Here is an 18,317-nt window from a genome sequence, read left to right as displayed (position 1 = left end):
GTAAGGCTATGGAGCTAGAGGTACTAACTAGAAGGGATATTCCCATTTTAATCCAGGATCAGTGGTGGACACACTGTGGGACATAATTGGTGTACCATTTGGAATGTTTCTGATGATTTCCCTCTCTCTTCTCTCTGGTCTTCTCTCTCTCCTTCCTTTCTCTCTCCTTCCTTTCTCTGCCTTCTCTCTCTCTCTCCTTCCTTTCTCTATCTTCTCTCTCCTTCCTTTCTTTCTCTGCCTTCTCTCTCTCTCCTTCCTTTCTCTATCTTCTCTCTCTCTCCTTCCTCTCACTCTCTCTTCTCTCTCCTTCCTTTCTCTCTTCTTCCTCTCTCTCTGTTTTCTCTATCTCCCCAGGATGAGGAGATTCCTCCTGTGTCGTTTCTGAAGGTGTTGAAGCTGAACCTTCCTGAGTGGCCCTATATGGTGGTTGGTGTGATCTGTGCCACTATCAACGGGGGCATGCAGCCTCTCTTCGCTGTCATCTTCTCTAAAATCATCGCTGTATGTTAAATAACAGTTAATACCAGATATCATCATTCTATGTTTACTCATTTATTTCAGTTTATTAATCTTCTCATTACTGAAAGTTGAATTAGTCATATTCCATCAAATAGCATCACCTCAGATGATCATGTTTGTGTTGTTGTCATGTTTCAGGTGTTTGCAGAGCAAGACCAGGAACTAGTTAGACAACGCTCCTCGTTCTACTCTATCATGTTCGCCCTCATTGGAGTCGTCTCCTTCATAACCATGTTCCTGCAGGTACGCACACACCTCACCTGATGAAAAATAATATGAGGAATGAGCGACAGAATGTGGGAGGGGCTTAGGTTTGTATCTATCCTACAGCAGGTCAGTGGTCCCTAATGTATTTCTATTGATCGACAGCATCTTGAAGTTTTACTTACTATGACTGTGATACGTGGTTGTCTTCTCTCCAGGGATTCTGTTTTGGGAAGGCCGGGGAGATTCTGACCATGAAGCTGAGACTGATGGCCTTTAAAGCCATGATGAGACAGGCAAGACAGTTTATTTAGGCTTATAGAGTGTTTAATAAATGTGTTTATTTAGGCTTATAGGGTGTTTAATAAAGGTGTTTATTTAGGCTTATAGGGTGTTTAATAAAGGTGTTTATTTAGGCTTATAGAGTGTTTAATAAAGGTGTTTATTTAGGCTTATATGGTGTTTAATAAAGGTGTTTATTTAGGCTTATAGGGTGTTTAATAAAGGTGTTTATTTAGGCTTATAGAGTGTTTAATAAAGGTGTTTATTTAGGCTTATAGAGTGTTTATTAAAGGTGTTTATTTAGGCTTATATAGTGTTTATTAAAGGTAAGACAGTTTATTTAGGCTTATATAGTGTTTAATAAAGGTAAGACAGTTTATTTAGGCTTATATGGTGTTTAATAAAGGTAAGACAGTTTAATAAAGGTATTTAGGCTTATAGTGTTTATTAAAGGTAAGACAGTTTATTTAGGCCTATAATAAAGGTTATAGGGCTTATGGAGTGTTTATAAAGGCTCAAATAGGTTATAGAGACAATTTGAACATGTAACACTCTTCGTTCTCCTGTAGGAGTTGGGCTGGTATGACAGTCACAAGAACAGTGTTGGAGCTCTCACCACTAGACTGGCTACAGACGCAGCACAAGTACAGGGGGTAAGTAGTAAGTACACACATGAACACACAACACATACACACACTAACCCTCTCTCCCTCCCTCTCCAGGCTACAGGAGTGCGCTTGGCCACTCTGGCCCAGAATGTGGCTAACCTGGGCACCAGTCTGATCATCTCGTTTGTGTACGGCTGGCAGCTGACTCTTCTCATCCTGTGTGTGGTACCTGTCATGGCTGTAGCTGGAGGCATACAGATGAAGATGCTCTCTGGTCACGCTGTCAAAGACAAGAAAGAGCTAGAACAGGCTGGCAAGGTACACAACCACTCACACACAGTCTTATTCACTCTCTTCATAGCTCCCAAAATTTGCAACAGTGAATATCTATATGTTCTTCTCTCGAGTCTAACCAGTGTGTGTGTGTCAGATTGCCACAGAGGCCATAGAGAACATCCGTACGGTGGCATCTCTCACAAGAGAGCAGAAGTTTGAGTCTCTGTACCAGGAGAACCTCATAGTGCCTTACAAGTATGTGTGCTACAAAGTTTACAATTTCCATTATAAAAAGTCCTAGTCAATGCTGATTTTAATGTGTCAACAGTGTCAGTCTTTTAAATGTACTATATTAGTTTATGTAATCACCCCTCTCTTTAATCTCTCTCTCTCTCTCTCTTCCTCTGTAGGAACTCTCAGAAGAAGGCCCATGTGTATGGCATCACATTCTCCTTCTCTCAGGCCATGATCTACTTTGCCTATGCAGGCTGCTTCCGCTTCGGAGCCTGGCTCATAGAGGAAGGCATCATGACCTTTGAAAATGTCTTCCTGTGAGTACAGCAGCTACCTTTGATTGGGTTACTTCAGTCATGTGTCCATGTTCACAACTGTCCTTATAGCCTTTTCCTATGTGACTCAAAGGCCATGTTGGAACGACTCAATTGCTTCCCTATTATGGGTTCTTGGTGGACACAGGAACAGTAGTGTGTCGATTTGTGTATACATTGTACAATACAGCTCAGGTACAGTAGTGGAGGATGTGTGTGTACATTGTACAGCTCAGGTATAGTAGAACACACCCTGGCCCAGCTCATCTAGGCCTGACAGGAATGTCCAGTATTACAGTGGTCAAAGGTGGTTGTGGTTAATCATTACCTAACTGGGAAGTGTGTTGGAGGTCAACGCTGATCTAGGGACTCATCACCGTAGCAACAATGGCCATATAGCCATGACATAGAAATGGATGTTATAGAGTAGATATCACGATCAACATTTTATTTGAAAAGGTGTACATAAGGCAGTCATGACACTGTCATAACAGCAACATATTGTCTGTCATAAACAGATGTTACTATTGTCATTAAAGCGGCAATATGCAACTTTTTTGCCGACCCAACCAGATCTGTCATTCTCATTGAAAGCAAGTCTAAGAAGCGTATGTTCTATTTTCTCTATTTCTATGCATTCATTTTTTTAAAGTTTAGTTTTTGCGTCTTTTACTTTAGTTTTTTTTTACACCAGCTTCAAACACCTGAAAATACCATATTTTGGGTTATTGAAAATATATTTCACAGCGGTTTAGATCGTACAATGATTCTCTTCTGCTTGTTTTGTCACATAAACTAAAATTAGACAAACTATTCGAATTTTAGCAACCAGGAAATGGCAGAGCATTTCCTACATATTGCACCTTTAAGTGTCATGCGGTTGTATTGTCACTTTCAATGTGAAGTTCAAATTTCTCTGGCATGACTTCAAGATAATTTCAGTTTAACCTAAATTAGACTTTAGCGAGCTTGATACAATAGAATCCGAGCTTGATACACTGTTTTAGCATTTGTGACGCAAAACCAATGCTAATTCTTTCGTGCTTCATGTCCAAATCATAGCATCTTAAATTGATTGTGTAACTGGATGCAGTTATTTAGCGCTTTTCATTACAGTGGTATCTCAAAGCTCTACATGGGCAAATAATTTGAATCAAGGCAGGAAATAGCAAAAGTAGGCTAGGTGCTGAAATACTTTTCAGATTAGGACTATGAGAAATAGTCTGTAGAAATGTGTTTTAAAGTCTCCAATTGATGTAGCGGCTCTCAGATGGTCAGGGAGAGCATTCCATAGGTAAGGGGCAACGGAGCAGAAGACTCGGTCCCCCATAGTACAGAGACGTGCCCTGGGGACTTGAAGGGGTGATTTGGACATTGATTTGAACATGAAGCTCGTAAATATAATATCGGTAACATTGACTTGCTTTGGATTTGTGCCACGAATGCTAAAATGTTACCATTTGGAAACAGTAGCCGGGTAAACAAAACCAAAGCAGCCCATAGACTGCTTACAGGGTAAGGAAACCAATATGTCATTCTCGCTGTCTCGCTCTCCAGGGTGATCTCTGCAGTGTGAACTATCTCTTTAAGATACATTATATATACACTGCTCAAAAAAATAAAGGGAACACTTAAACAACACAATGTAACTCTAAGTCAATCACACTTCTGTGAAATCAAACTGTCCACGTAGGAAGCAACACTGTGTGGCAAAGAAGGGGGTCGAGTGATAAGTAGCAGATATGTGAGAGCAGAACTAATAAACGGGCTCTGCCCGATCACTAAAATGGCCACCCCTGTCAGAACTACAGATCACAAAATGGCCGACCGACAAAACTACAAGTCCCAGAAGCAAGGGGAACCCTCAGAAGGTGGAGCCGACCCACAGATAAAGGGTCAAGAAAAACCAGGAAGAGGAAGAGAGAGTGCTGGAAGGAGCTATGAACAATAGAGAAAGAGACTATAGAGATTGGCTGGATTTACCGTGTATGAGCTGGATTGTTTTGGACTTACCTGTTGGCGTTTGGACCTGGACCTACCGAGAACCCGATTCGTGTACCGAACCCTGCTATCCTTGACCTCGCCTACGGCCTGGGTGGACCAGGATGGAGAAACAAACACACAGGTACTGTCCTGTTCGAAAGAACTCTCATTCTTGGGTGATTTGGTGACAGTTTACCACTTAGTTTGTGACAAACGCTCCTAACCTTGAAGAGGTTTGCCACACGTGGTGGAGAATGCGGGCATGGACTAACATACCACTGGTTAGGTAGAAGGAAAAAATAAATAAATGTTCAGTTAGCACTCCAAAGGGGAGTCAGGTTTTTTTTGTTTTGGCTTTGTTTGGTTAGGACAGTTTTTCAGGAAAATGAGTATGGAGGGAGCCATACAGGCCCTGTTACAAGCGGCAGCCGCCCAACAAGAGGCAACTAGAGCTCAACAAATAGTTCATCAGGATGCAATGCGAATGTACCAGGACACGTTACAGATCCAGCACCGCACCAACCAGCTGCTCACAGAAGAGCAAGAGAGAAACACCCGGGAGTTAAGAGAAGGCCTAAAGGGGCTAGCGGACCAAATTGGGGCTCAATTACCAGCTGCAAATACCCAGAGGAGGGCCAATCATTTTCTTCAAAAAATGACAGCGCAGGATGATGTGGAAGCATATCTTACCACCTTCGAAAGGACGGCAGAGAGGGCGAAGTGGCCGAAAGAAGAATGGGCAGGGCTTCTGGCACCATACCTGGCAGGGGACCTGGAGTTGAAAGATGCACAGGATTACGATAAACTTAAGGGGGAGATCCTGACTAGACTGGGAGTGACCGATACCGTGAGGGCACACCGCTACCACCAGTGGTCCTACCGACCGGGACAACCCCCACGAACACAGATGTTCGACTTGATTCACCTGGCACGGAAATGGTTGCGACCAGAGACCCGGTCATCCGCCGAGATTGTCGAGACCATCGTACTCAACCAGTTTCAGCGAGGTCTACCCCAAGAAGTGAGACGATGGGTTGGCCAGAACGAGGTACTTTCCGCCGACCAGCTCGTGGGCCTGGTTGAACGGTATTGTACGGCAAGAACAGCTGAGCAGGCACAGGAGGAAAGATTCCCGTTCCCCAGGCATGGGCGAACCAGCGGACAGGGTAGGGCTGTCCCAACATATAGAGGGGGAAGAGAGCAGCGTGGGGCCATGAGGAAAGAATCAAAATCAGGCAGAGACACTAAGGGAAAAAACGGAAACCGGGACTGGGTGTCGAGGGGGTCTCCCCCCCGAACCCCTATTATCTGTTACAATTGTAATCAACCAGGACATATTGCAGCCTACTGCCCTATTAAAGAAGAGCCAAAGCAATGTAACCTTGGTGAAAATGAAGATGATATACGGTATGCATGTCCTGTTGTAACCACTGTACTTGAAAGATCAAGAAACAAACATATGTGCAGGGTGAAGGTTGAAGGGAAAGAGGTTGAAGCACTGCTGGATTCCGGCACAATGCTAACTCTGGTCGTTGCAGGCCTAGTGCCGACTCATAAACTGGATACAAGACAGGATATCAGTGTTACATGCATTCATGGGGATACCCGTCTGTACCCCACAGCCTTAGTGAGCATACAAACAGAGGACGGTCTGCTGGGTTATGAGGTCGGCGTGATCTCAAAGATGCCATATGATGTAATATTGGGTAGAGACTTTCCTAACTTTGCGAAGTTAGGCCACAAGAATGGCATATTTGAGAAGCCAACAACCCCGACCAAGCAGGAATAAGCATGGGGCCTTCAACCAAAGCCAAGAAAAGAGGTCTCCCAGGGGACAACATCACAGGTGCTAGTAGGGGAGGAGGAGGATGAAGTGGCAAACCTCGCTGATAACGAACAGCCCGGTACTAGTGGGGCTGGGGTCGATCTGAATCCAGAGGATGACGATCTAGAACCAGCAGACCTGGCAGAGTCCTTGACTAATTTTGGGACGGCCCAAAACCAGGATCCAACCCTGCAGCAAGCCAGAGCAGATGTGCAGGTCGTAGATGGTACTCCCATAAATGGTGGGATGATGCCTAATAGTTTTCCCCACTTCATCATGAAAAAGGGTTTGGTGTACAGAGTCTCGAAAATAGGGGTTGATGTGGTGGAACAGTTGTTGGTTCCCACTCGGTACCGGAGGACAGTACTGGATCTAGCTCATGGGCATATTCTGGGTGGACACCTTGGTATCGATAAAACCCGAGACCGGATTGTAAGGAGGTTTTACTGGCCAGGAATTCAAGCTGAAGTGGCTCGGCATTGTGGAGAGTGCCCGGAGTGCCAGTTAACAGCTCCCCGACCAGCTTTTAGAAGCCCGTTAGTGCCACTCCCCATAATCGAAACGCCATTTGAGAGGATAGCGATGGATTTAGTGGGCCCAGTACCCAAATCCGCCAGAGGGCACCAATACATTCTGGTCATTCTAGATTATGCCACTCGCTACCCAGAAGCCATTCCCCTTCGGACGATGACTTCCAAAAATATCGCAAAGGAATTAGTGCTCTTGTTCACCAGGGTAGGGGTTCCAAAGGAGATCCTTACCGACCAGGGGACTCCCTTAATGCCCCGCCTTATGGCGGACCTTTGTAAACTGTGGCAGGTGAAACAGTTGAGGACATCGGTTTACCATCCCCAGACGGACTGGCTGGTTGAGAGATTCAACCGAACCCTGAAGTCAATGCTCAGGAAGGTAATCGAAAAGGATGGGAAAAACTGGGATTGCATGTTGCCGTATCTGATGTTTGCCATTAGAGAGGTTCCTCAAGCCTCGCTGGGGTTTTCTCCCTTTGAGCTGGTGTATGGGAGGCATCCCCGGGGAATCTTAGACATCGCCCGGGAAACCTGGGAGCACCAATCCACCCCGTATACTAGTGTCATAGAGCACGTCACGGCAATGCAACACAGGATAGCCACAGTCATGCCCATCGTCAGAGAGCACATGAGACAAACACAAGAACACCAGCGGCACACTTATAACTGGCAGGCTACCCTGAGGGAATTTCAACCGGGAGATAAGGTGTTAGTGCTGATCCCCACGGTAGAGTGTAAACTACTAGCCACATGGAAAGGACCATATGAAGTACTGGAGAGAATAGGAGAAGTCAATTATCGGATCCGACAGCCAGGTCGACGGCCCCAGGAACAGATTTATCACATAAACCTGTTAAAAGCATGGAGAGAGAGAGAAACACTAATGGTCACATACCCCACACACATTCAGGAGACAGCCGAAGTAAATATTTCACCCACTCTGTCCCCAGCGCAAGTACAGGAAGTAAAGACCCTGACCCAGAAAAACAGAGATGTGTTTTCAGAGGTACCTGGCCGAACTGAGGTTACGGCTCATGATATCGTTTCCCTACCAGGGAGAAAAGTGAGTATGAGGCCATATCGGGTACCCGAGGCTCGATGGGCTGCGATTAGAACAGAGACTGAGAAAATGTTGACAGCTGGAGTGGTCGAAGAGTCACATAGTGAGTGGTCTAGCCCAATTGTGATGGTCTCCAAGCCCGATGGGTCTTTGCGGTTCTGTAACGACTTTCGGAAGGTAAATGAAATCTCGAAGTTTGATGCCTACCCCATGCCCCGAGTAGATGAACTACTGGAGAAAATTGGTCATGCTCGGTACATTACGACCCTTGATCTGACAAAAGGGTACTGGCAAATTCCTCTGACCCCCAGGGCCAAAGAAAAGACAGCCTTTGCAACACCTGACGGTTTGTTTCAATACACCGTCATGCCATTCGGCTTACACGGGGCCCCAGCCACCTTTCAACGGCTCATGGACAAAGTCCTAAAACCGCACAAAGCATACGCCGCAGCTTATTTAGATGATGTGGGGATCTACAGCCCAGATTGGGAATCCCACTTACCCCGGGTACAGGCAGTGTTAGATGCCCTTAGAAAGGCAGGGCTCACGGCAAACCCTGCCAAGTGTTATGTGGGGTTAGAGGAAACAGAGTATCTGGGATACACTGTGGGAAGAGGGTTAATCAAACCCCAACATAAGAAGGTGAAGGCAATTAGAGAATGGCCGAAACCAGTAAATAAGAAGCAGGTCCGAGCCTTCCTAGGGCTGACCGGTTACTACCGGAAGTTCATCCCAAGTTATGCCACAGTGGCCGCCCCACTTACCGACATGACTAGAGCCAGAGGGCCAAACATGGTCAAATGGGATGAAAGGGCCACCAAAGCATTTAGGACATTACAGGAGGCTCTCTGCTGTAACCCAGTGCTGGTGGTACCAGACTTTGAGAAAGAGTTTGTGATTCAGACGGATGCCTCAGAGGTCGGCTTGGGAGCAGTGCTATCCCAAGAGGTAGAAGGGGTGGAACACCCCATCCTGTTTTTAAGCAGGAAGCTGGAACCGCGGGAAACCAACTACTCAGTCGTTGAGAAAGAGGCGCTGGCAGTAAAGTGGGCTCTAGAAAGCCTGAAGTACTACCTGCTGGGGCGCCACTTCACCCTCATCAGTGACCATGCCCCACTCACTTGGATGCATAGGGCTAAAGAGAAGAACGCTCGGGTGATGCGGTGGTTTTTGAGTCTCCAACCGTTTCATTTTGACTTGAAACACAGAGCAGGGAAGGAAATGGGAAACGTGGATGGGTTATCCCGCATGCATGCATATTTTGCTGCGGTAGCCCGACCTAGGGGGTCGGATCTAGGGGGAGAGATATGTGGCAAAGAAGGGGGTCGAGTGATAAGTGGCAGATATGTGAGAGCAGAACTAATAAACAGGCTCTGCCCGATCACTAAAATGGCCACCCCTGTCAGAACTACAGATCACAAAATGGCCAACCACCAAAACTACAAGTCCCAGAAGCAAGGGGAACCCTCAGAAGGTGGAGCCGACCCACAGATAAAGGGTCAAGAAAAACCAGGAAGAGGAAGAGAGAGTGCTGGAAGGAGCTATGAACAATAGAGAAAGAGACTATAGAGATTGGCTGGATTTACCGTGTATGAGCTGGATTGTTTTGGACTTACCTGTTGGCGTTTGGACCTGGACCTACCGAGAACCCGATTCGTGTACCGAACCCTGCTATCCTTGACCTCGCCTACGGCCTGGGTGGACCAGGACGGAGAAACAAACACACAGGTACTGTCCTGTTCGAAAGAACTCTCATTCTTGGGTGATTTGGTGACAGTTTACCACTTAGTTTGTGACAAACGCTCCTAACCTTGAAGAGGTTTGCCACAACTGATTGACAATAAATTTCACATGCTGTTGTGCAAATGGAATAGACAGCAGGTGGAAATTATAGGCAATTAGCAAGACACCCCCAATAAAGGAGTGGTTCTGCAGGTGGTGACCACAGACCACTTCTCAGTTCCTATGCTTCCTGGCTGATGTTTTGGTCACTTTTGAATGCTGGTGGTGCTTTCACTCTAGTGGTAGCATGAGACGGAGTCTACAACTCACACAAGTGGCTCAGGTAGTGCAGCTCATCCAGGATGGCACATCAATGTGAGCTGTGGCAAGAAGGTTTGCTGTGTCTGTCAGCGTAGTGTCCAGAGCATGGAGGCGCTACCAGGAGACAGGCCAGTACATCAGGAGACGTGGAGGAGGCCGTAGGAGGGCAACGACCCAGCAGCAGGACCGCTACCTCCGCCTTTGTACAAGGAGGAGCAGGAGGAGCACTGCCAGAGCCCTGCAAAATTACCTCCAGCAGGCCACAAATGTGCATGTGTCTGCTCAAATGGTCAGAAACAGACTCCATGAGGGTGGTATGAGGGCCCGAAGTCCACAGGTGGGGGTTGTGCTTACAGCCCAACACCGTGCAGGACGTTTGGCATTTGCCAGAGAACACCAAGATTGGCAAATTCGCCACTGGCGCCCTGTGCTCTTCACAGATGAAAGCAGGTTCACACTGAGCACATGTGACAGACGTGACAGAGTCTGGAGACGCCATGGAGAACGTTCTGCTGCCTGCAACATCCTCCAGCATGACCAGTTTGGCGGTGGGTCAGTCATGGTGTGGTGTGGCATTTCTTTTGGGGGCCGCACAGCCCTCCATGTGCTCGCCAGAGGTAGCCTGACTGCCATTAGGTACCGAGATGAGATCCTCAGACCCCTTGTGAGACCATATGCTGGTGCGGTTGGCCCTGGGTTCCTCCTAATGCAAGACGATGCTAGACCTCATGTGGCTGGAGTGTGTCAGCAGTTCCTGCAAGAGGAAGGCATTGATGCTATGGACTGGCCAGCCCATTCCCCAGACCTGAATCCAATTGAGCATATCTGGGACATCATGTCTCGCTCCATCCACCAACAGACCACAGACTGTCCAGGAGTTGGCTGTCCAGGAGTTGGCGGATGCTTTAGTCCAGGTCTGGGAGGAGATCCCTCAGAAGACCATCCGCCACCTCATCAGGAACATGCCCAGGCGTTGTAGGGAGGTCATACAGGCACATGGAGCCCACACACACTACTGAGCCTCATTTTGACTTGTTTTAAGGACATTACATCAAAGTTGGATCAGCCTGTAGTGTGGTTTTCCACTTTAATTTTGAGTATGACTCCAAATCCAGACCTCCATGGGTTGATAAATTTGATTTCCATTGATCATTTTTGTGTGATTTTGTTGTCAACACATTCAACTATGTAAAGAAAAAAGTATTTAATAAGAATATTTCATTCATTCAGATCTAGGAGGTGTTATTTTAGTGTTCCCTTAATTTTTTTGAGCAGTGTACAAAAGTATGTGGACACCCCTTCAAATGAGTGGATTTGGCTATTTTAGCCACACCCGTTGCTGACAGGTTTATAAAATCGAGCACAAACCATGCATTCTCAATAGAAAAACATTGGCTGTAGAACGGCCTTACTGAAAAGCTCAGTGGCTTTCAACATGGCACCGTCATAGGAGGCCATCTTTCCAACAAGTCAGTTCGTCAAATTTCTGCCCTGCTAGAGCTGCCCCAGTCAACTGTAAGTGCTGTTATTGTAAAGTGGAATACGTTTAGGAGCAACAACGGCTCTGCTGCGAAGTGGTAGGCCACACAAGCTCACAGAATGGAACCGCCGAGTGGAACCGCAAAATCGTTTGTCCTCGGTTGCAACCCTCACTACCGAGTTCCAAACTGCCTCTGGAAGCAACGTCAGCACAATAACTGTTCGTCGGGAGCTTCATGAAATGGGTTTCCATGGCCGAGCAGCCGCACACAAGCCTAAGATCACCATGCACAATGCCAAGCGTCGGCTGGAGTGGTGTAAAGCTCGCCACCATTGGACTCTGGAGCAGTGGAAAATCGTTCTCTGGAGTGATGAATCACGCTTCACTATCTGGCAGTCTGGGTTTGGCAGATGCCAGGAGAATGCTACCTGCCCAAATGCATAGTGCTAACTGTAAGGTTTGGTGGAGGAGGAGTAATGGCCTGGAGCTGTTTTTCATGGTTCGGGCTAGGCCCCTTAGTTCCAGTGAAGGGAAATCTTAACACTACAGCATACAATGACATTCTAAAAGATTCTATTCTTCCAACTTTGTGGCAACAGTTTGAGGAAGGCCCTTTCCTGTTTCAGCATGACAATGCCCCCGTGCACAAATTGAGGTCCATACAGAAATGGTTGGTCGAGAACAGTGTGGAGGAACTTCACTGGCCTGCACAGAGCCCTGACCTCAACCCCATCGAACACCTATGGGATGAATTGGAATGCCATTGGGTCATGTGATGGTTACAAACTAAAAAAAACTTATTTGGCACTATATAGAACCATTTGTTTTTAGTGTATAACCTGTTCTCTGTCTTGCTCTCTCTCCAGGGTGATCTCTGCAGTATGAACTATCCCTTTAAGATGCATGTTAGATAGATCGTAACCTGTTCTCTGTCTCTCTCTCTCTCCAGGGTGATCTCTGCAGCATGAACTATCCCTTTAAGATAGATCATAACCTGTTCTCTGTCTCTCTCTCTCTCCAGGGTGATCTCTGCAGTATGAACTATCCCTTTAAGATACATGTTAGATAAATCGTAACTTGTTCTCTCTGTCTCTCTCTCTCCAGGGTGATCTCTGCAGTATGAACTATCCCTTTAAGATACATGTTAGATAGATCGTAACCTGTTCTCTGTCTCTCTCTCTCCAGGGTGATCTCTGCAGTATGAACTATCCCTTTAAGATACATGTTAGATAGATCGTAACTTGTTCTCTCTGTCTCTCTCTCTCCAGGGTGATCTCTGCAGTGCTGTACGGAGCCATGGCAGTAGGAGAGGCCAACTCCTTCACGCCTAACTATGCCAAAGCCAAGATATCAGCATCTCACCTCATGTTCCTTATCAACAGAAAACCTGCCATAGACAACTGCTCACAGGAGGGAGAAACACCGGTACACACACACACACACACACACACCACATCACATCACACCCAGTGGCTATCACAGTGGAGAGTTGTGGAGTGATTGTATAGTACATGCCAGGAGATTATTTCATGAAAGGATGTTCTTCTGCCTCCCTCTCTTCCCTCCAGGACCACTTTGATGGTAACGTGCGTTTCCAGGGAGTGAGGTTCAACTACCCGTCCCGTCCAGACCTTGCTGTCCTGCAGGGACTGGAGCTGAAGGTGCAGAAGGGCCAGACTCTAGCCCTGGTGGGCAGCAGTGGCTGTGGGAAGAGTACAACCATACAATTACTGGAGAGGTTCTACGACCCACTACAGGGCACAGTGGTGAGTACACAAACACACACACGTTCTGTTCCTCTATCCTCGTGGGGACCTAAAATTAATTTCCATTCAAAACCCTATTTTCCCTAACTCCTAACCCTTACCATAATCCGAACCCGAACCTAACTCCTAACACTAATTGTAACCCTAAACCTAACCCCTAAACTTAAAATAGCCTTTATCCTGATGGGGATGTGGGAAATGTCCCATGAGGGAGAATTTTTGTTTTACTATCCTTATGGGGACTTTTGGGGATTTTAGGTCCCCACAAGGATAAAAGAACCAACCCCCACACACACAAACGTTTTCACACACATATATACACACATTGATTATTAAAGCTATATGTACTGTATGTTTAATGACCACTGTTACCAGTCAGACAGTGAGATATTTGCTGGAATTTTTATATGCAAAAATACATGAAAACATAGAGCCCTCATGTGTCTCCATGTGTGACTGTGTAGATATTCTCCTACTGAAACACGGTTCTATAATTACTGATTGACAGGCCAGGATGTTGACACTGTTGCTTCTTAACGCTCTACTATACTGGCTCTACTGTACTGAGACCTTGTGGGTTATGATCCTGCTCAAAGTGCAGTTGTGTGTTCATGTGGAGATTATTGCCCTGCTAAGGCCACTGATAAAATGACAAACACTAGAGGATTATCCAACTTTGATGTTAACTCTTCCTCCTGCTCTTCTCAGATGTTGGACAACAGTGATGCTAAGAAGCTGAACATCCATTGGCTGAGGGCCCAGATGGGCATCGTATCCCAGGAGCCCGTGCTGTTTGACTGTAGTCTGGCAGAGAACATCGCCTACGGAGACAACACACGCAAAGTTACCAAGGAGGAGATCCAGAGTGCTGCTAAAGCTGCCAACATACACAGCTTCATAGACGACCTGCCTCAGGTACACACTAATACTACTACTGTCACCACTACTACTACTACCACCAATACTACTACTGTCACCACTACTACTATTACCATCAATACTACTACTGTCACCACTACTACTATTACCAGCAATACTACTACTGTCACCACTACTACTACTACTGTCACCAATACTACTACTACTACTACCACCAATACTACTACTGTCACCAAAACTACTATTACCACCAATACTACTACTGTCACCAATACTACTACTACAACCACCAATACGACTACTGTCACCACTACTACTACCACTGTCACCAATACTACTACTGTCACCACTACTACTACTACCACCAATACGAATACTGTCACCACTACTACTATTACCACCAATACTACTACTGTCACCACTACTACAACTACTACTGTCACCACTACTACTACTACCACCAATATGACTACTGTCACCACTACTACTATTACCACCAATACTACTAATGTCACCACTACTACTACTACTGTCACCAATACTACTACCACCAATACTACTACTGTCACCAAAACTACTATTACCACCAATACTACTACTGTCACCAATACTACTACTACAACCACCAATACGACTACTGTCACCACTACTACTACCACTGTCACCAATACTACTACTGTCACCACTACTACTACTACCACCAATACGATTACTGTCACCACTACTACTATTACCACCAATACTACTACTGTCACCATTACTACAACTACTACTGTCACCACTACTACTACTACCACCAATATGACTACTGTCACCACTACTACTATTACCACCAATACTACTAATGTCACCACCAATACTACTACTACTGTCACCAATAATACTACTACTGTCACCACTACTACTACTACCACCAATAAGACTACTGTCACCACTACTACTACTACTGTCACCAATACGACTACTGTCACCACCACTACTACTACTACTGTCACCACTACTACTACTACTACTACTACCACCAATATGACTACTGTCACCACTACTACTACTACCACCAATACTACTACTACTACCACCAATACTAGTACTACTACCACCAATACGACTACTGTCACCACTACTACTACTACCACCAATACTACTACTGTCACCACTACTACTACTACTACTACTACTGTCACCAATACTACTACTACCACCAATACGACTACTGTCACCACTACTACTACTACAACCAATACGACTACTGTCACCACTACTACTACTACTACTGTCACCAATACTACTACTACTACTGTCACCACTACTACTATTACCACCAATACTACTACGGTCACCACTAGTACTACTACTACCACCAATACTACTACTGTCACCACTACTACGACTACTGTCACCAATACTACTACTACGACTGTCACCAATACTAATACTACTATTACTACTGTCACCAATACTACTACTACTGTCACCAATACTACTACTACTGTCACCACTACTACTATTACTACTACTACTGTCACCACTACTACTATTGCTACTACTGTCACCAATACTACGACCACTACTGTCACCAATACCACTGATACTATTCCTACAACTGCCACCAATACTACTGTACTACTGCTGTCACTAATACTACTACTGTCACCAATACTACTACTACTACTACTACTACTACTACTACTTCTACTATTGCTAATACTACTGTAAGCATCTTCTGCTTTTGTAAGTTTGGTTTCTTGAGATCTCTACATCAGCACCAATACCTTAATAGTGGCTGCATGGTCAGATAACCACAGACAGACTGATAGTGGTATCAGCTTCTCTCAGATGCCGTGCCAGAGATAACACTGCAGGTCATTACTGGAGTAATGTCGTCTTAGTGCTGTTCCCTGTGTAAGGGTGAACTGTCTTTCACTCTGAGGGCTTACCACCTGTAGGACTGAAAGAATTTTTGAGCTGGTTTCACACACAGATTAGGCCTAGTCCCAGACTAAAAATAGATTTTAAATGGCCTACGTGTGTTAGTCCCGGACTAGTTTTAGGCTGGGATTTGATGCAAGGCGCATTATAGAGCACTACACAGCCAACAATACGCCTTTCAAATACATTTCCCCCAGATGTTCACGGAGATCGCGTTCATGGGAAACGCTGCGCATATCAGCTCAATCGTCAATTGAATCCCAGCCTTAATCTGTGTCCGTAAAACCAGCCCTAGGAGTTATGTCATGTGTGAGATGACGAGGATAACCTCTTTCTTTCCCTCCATCTCCTCTTCCCTCCATCTTCCTGAGTAGAAGTATGACACCCAAGCTGGTGACAAGGGGACCCAGTTGTCAGGAGGGCAGAAGCAGCGTATAGCCATTGCAAGAGCCATCCTCCGCAACCCCAAAGTCCTGCTGCTGGATGAGGCCACCTCCGCACTGGACACAGAGAGCGAGAGGGTGTGTGTGTGTGTGTGTGTGTGTGTGTGTGTGTGTGTGTGTGTTCTGTTAAACTATATATATATATACAGTTGAAGTCGGAAGTTTACATACACCTTATCCAAATACATTTAAACTCAGTTTTTCACAATTCCTGACATTTAATCCTAGTAAAAAGTCCCTGTCTTAGGTCAGTTAGGAGCACCACTTCATTTTAAGAATGTGAAATGTTAGAATAATAGTGGAGAGAATGATTTATTTCAGCTTTTATTTCTTTCATCACATTCCCAGTGGGTCAGAAGTTTACATACACTCAATTAGTATTTGGTAGCATTGCCTTTAAATAGTTTATCTTGGGTTAAATGTTTCGGGTAGCCTTCCACAAGCTTTCACTAAATTGGGTGAATTTTTGCCCATTCCTCCTGACAGTGCTGGTGTAACTGAGTCAGGTTTGTAGGCCTCCTTGCCTACACACTTTATCAGTTCTGCCCACAAATCTTCTATAGGATTGAGGTCAGGGCTTTGTGATGACCACTCCAATACCTTGAATTTGTTGTCCTTAAACCAGTCCCTCCTGCACCAAAGAACCCCCACAACATGATGCTGCCACCCCCGTGCTTCACGGTTGGGATGGTGTTCTTCAGCTTGCACCCTTTTTCCTCCAAACATAACGATGGTCATGATGGCCAAACAGTTCTATTTTTGTTTCATCAGACCAGAGGACATTTCACCAAAAAGTACAATATTTGTCCCCATGTGCAGTTGCAAACGGTAGTCTGGCTATTTTATGACGGTTATGAAGCAGTGGCTTCTTCCTTGCTGAGCGGCCTATCAGGTTATGTCGATATAGGACACGTTTTACTGTGGATACAGATACTTTTGTACCAGTTTCCTCCATCATCTTCACAAGGTCCTTTGCTGTTGTTCTGGGATTGATTTGCACTTTTCGCACCAAAGTACATTCATCTCTAGGAGACAGAACGCGTCTCCTTCCTGAGCGGTATGACGGCTGCGTGGTCCCATGGTGTTTATACTTCTGTACTATTGTTTGTTTAGATGAACGTGGTACCTTCAGGAGTTTTGAAATTGCTGAACCAGACTTGTGGAAGTCTACAATTTATTTTCTGAGGTCTTGGCTGATTTCTTTTCATTTTCCCATGATGTCAAGCAAAGGGGCACTGAGTTTGAAGGTAGGCCTTGAAATACATCCACAGGTACAACTCCAATTGACTCAAATTATGTCAATTAGCCTATCAGAAGCTTCTAAAGCCATGATGTAATTTTCAGGAATTTTCCAAGCTGTTTAAAGGCACAGTCAACTTAGTGTATGTAAACTTCTGACCCACTGGAATTGTGATACAGTGAATTATAAGTGAAATAATCTGCCTGTAAGCAATTGTTGGAAAAATTACTTGTGTCATGCACAAAGTAGATGTCCTAACCGACTTGCTAAAACTATAGTTTGTTAACAAGATATTTGTGAAGTGGTTGAAAAACGAGTTTTAATGACTCCAACCTAAGTGTATGTAAACTTCCGACTTCAACTGTATATCTCTGTGGATTCATGATACAGAGGTTTTAGCTACTGGATGTATTTGTCTCTGTTCTCCCTCCCTCCCCAGGTGGTGCAGGAGGCCCTGGATGTGGCTCGACAGGGCAGGACGTGTATCGTGGTGGCCCACCGCCTTTCCACCATTCAGAACGCTGACCTGATCGCTGTCTTCCAGAAGGGAGTGGTGGTGGAGCAGGGCACTCATCAACAACTACTGTCCCAGAGAGGAGTATACTACTCACTGGTCACCACACAGCTGGGCCATGGCAGAAACTGAGGGAGGAGAGGAGGATGGGGGGAGAGAGAGGCTGAGGGTGCAGGGTGTTGCTGGGA

At 45.6% G+C, this 18,317-nt stretch overlaps 1 protein-coding gene across 6 annotated transcripts in view; it reads left to right on the top strand.

Annotated features, from left to right (window-relative positions):
• abcb4 (ATP-binding cassette, sub-family B (MDR/TAP), member 4) overlaps positions 1–18,317 on the top strand; it is a 31,446-nt gene extending 13,129 nt beyond the window's left edge. For 5 of the 6 annotated variants that reach the window (XM_042319331.1, XM_042319330.1, XM_042319333.1 and 2 more), the window contains 12 exons: positions 355–501; positions 658–762; positions 942–1,019; positions 1,575–1,658; positions 1,728–1,931; positions 2,044–2,144; positions 2,300–2,440; positions 12,627–12,783; positions 12,927–13,124; positions 13,833–14,039; positions 16,307–16,453; positions 18,055–18,317. In XM_042319331.1, the coding sequence (XP_042175265.1) occupies positions 355–501; positions 658–762; positions 942–1,019; positions 1,575–1,658; positions 1,728–1,931; positions 2,044–2,144; positions 2,300–2,440; positions 12,627–12,783; positions 12,927–13,124; positions 13,833–14,039; positions 16,307–16,453; positions 18,055–18,261 (1,776 nt within the window). In that variant the 3' untranslated portion in view covers positions 18,262–18,317. Of the gene's footprint in view, positions 1–354; positions 502–657; positions 763–941; positions 1,060–1,093; positions 1,277–1,574; positions 1,659–1,727; positions 1,932–2,043; positions 2,145–2,299; positions 2,441–12,626; positions 12,784–12,926; positions 13,125–13,832; positions 14,040–16,306; positions 16,454–18,054 lie in introns of those variants that run through there. The other variant, XM_042319335.1, reaches the window with a different exon arrangement.

This window comes from Oncorhynchus tshawytscha, unplaced genomic scaffold (assembly GCF_018296145.1).
Source record: "Oncorhynchus tshawytscha isolate Ot180627B unplaced genomic scaffold, Otsh_v2.0 Un_scaffold_17_pilon_pilon, whole genome shotgun sequence".
Taxonomy (NCBI): domain Eukaryota; kingdom Metazoa; phylum Chordata; class Actinopteri; order Salmoniformes; family Salmonidae; genus Oncorhynchus; species Oncorhynchus tshawytscha.
Note: the sequence above shows the minus strand (reverse complement) of the source record. Positions and strands in the feature narration are given on the sequence as shown.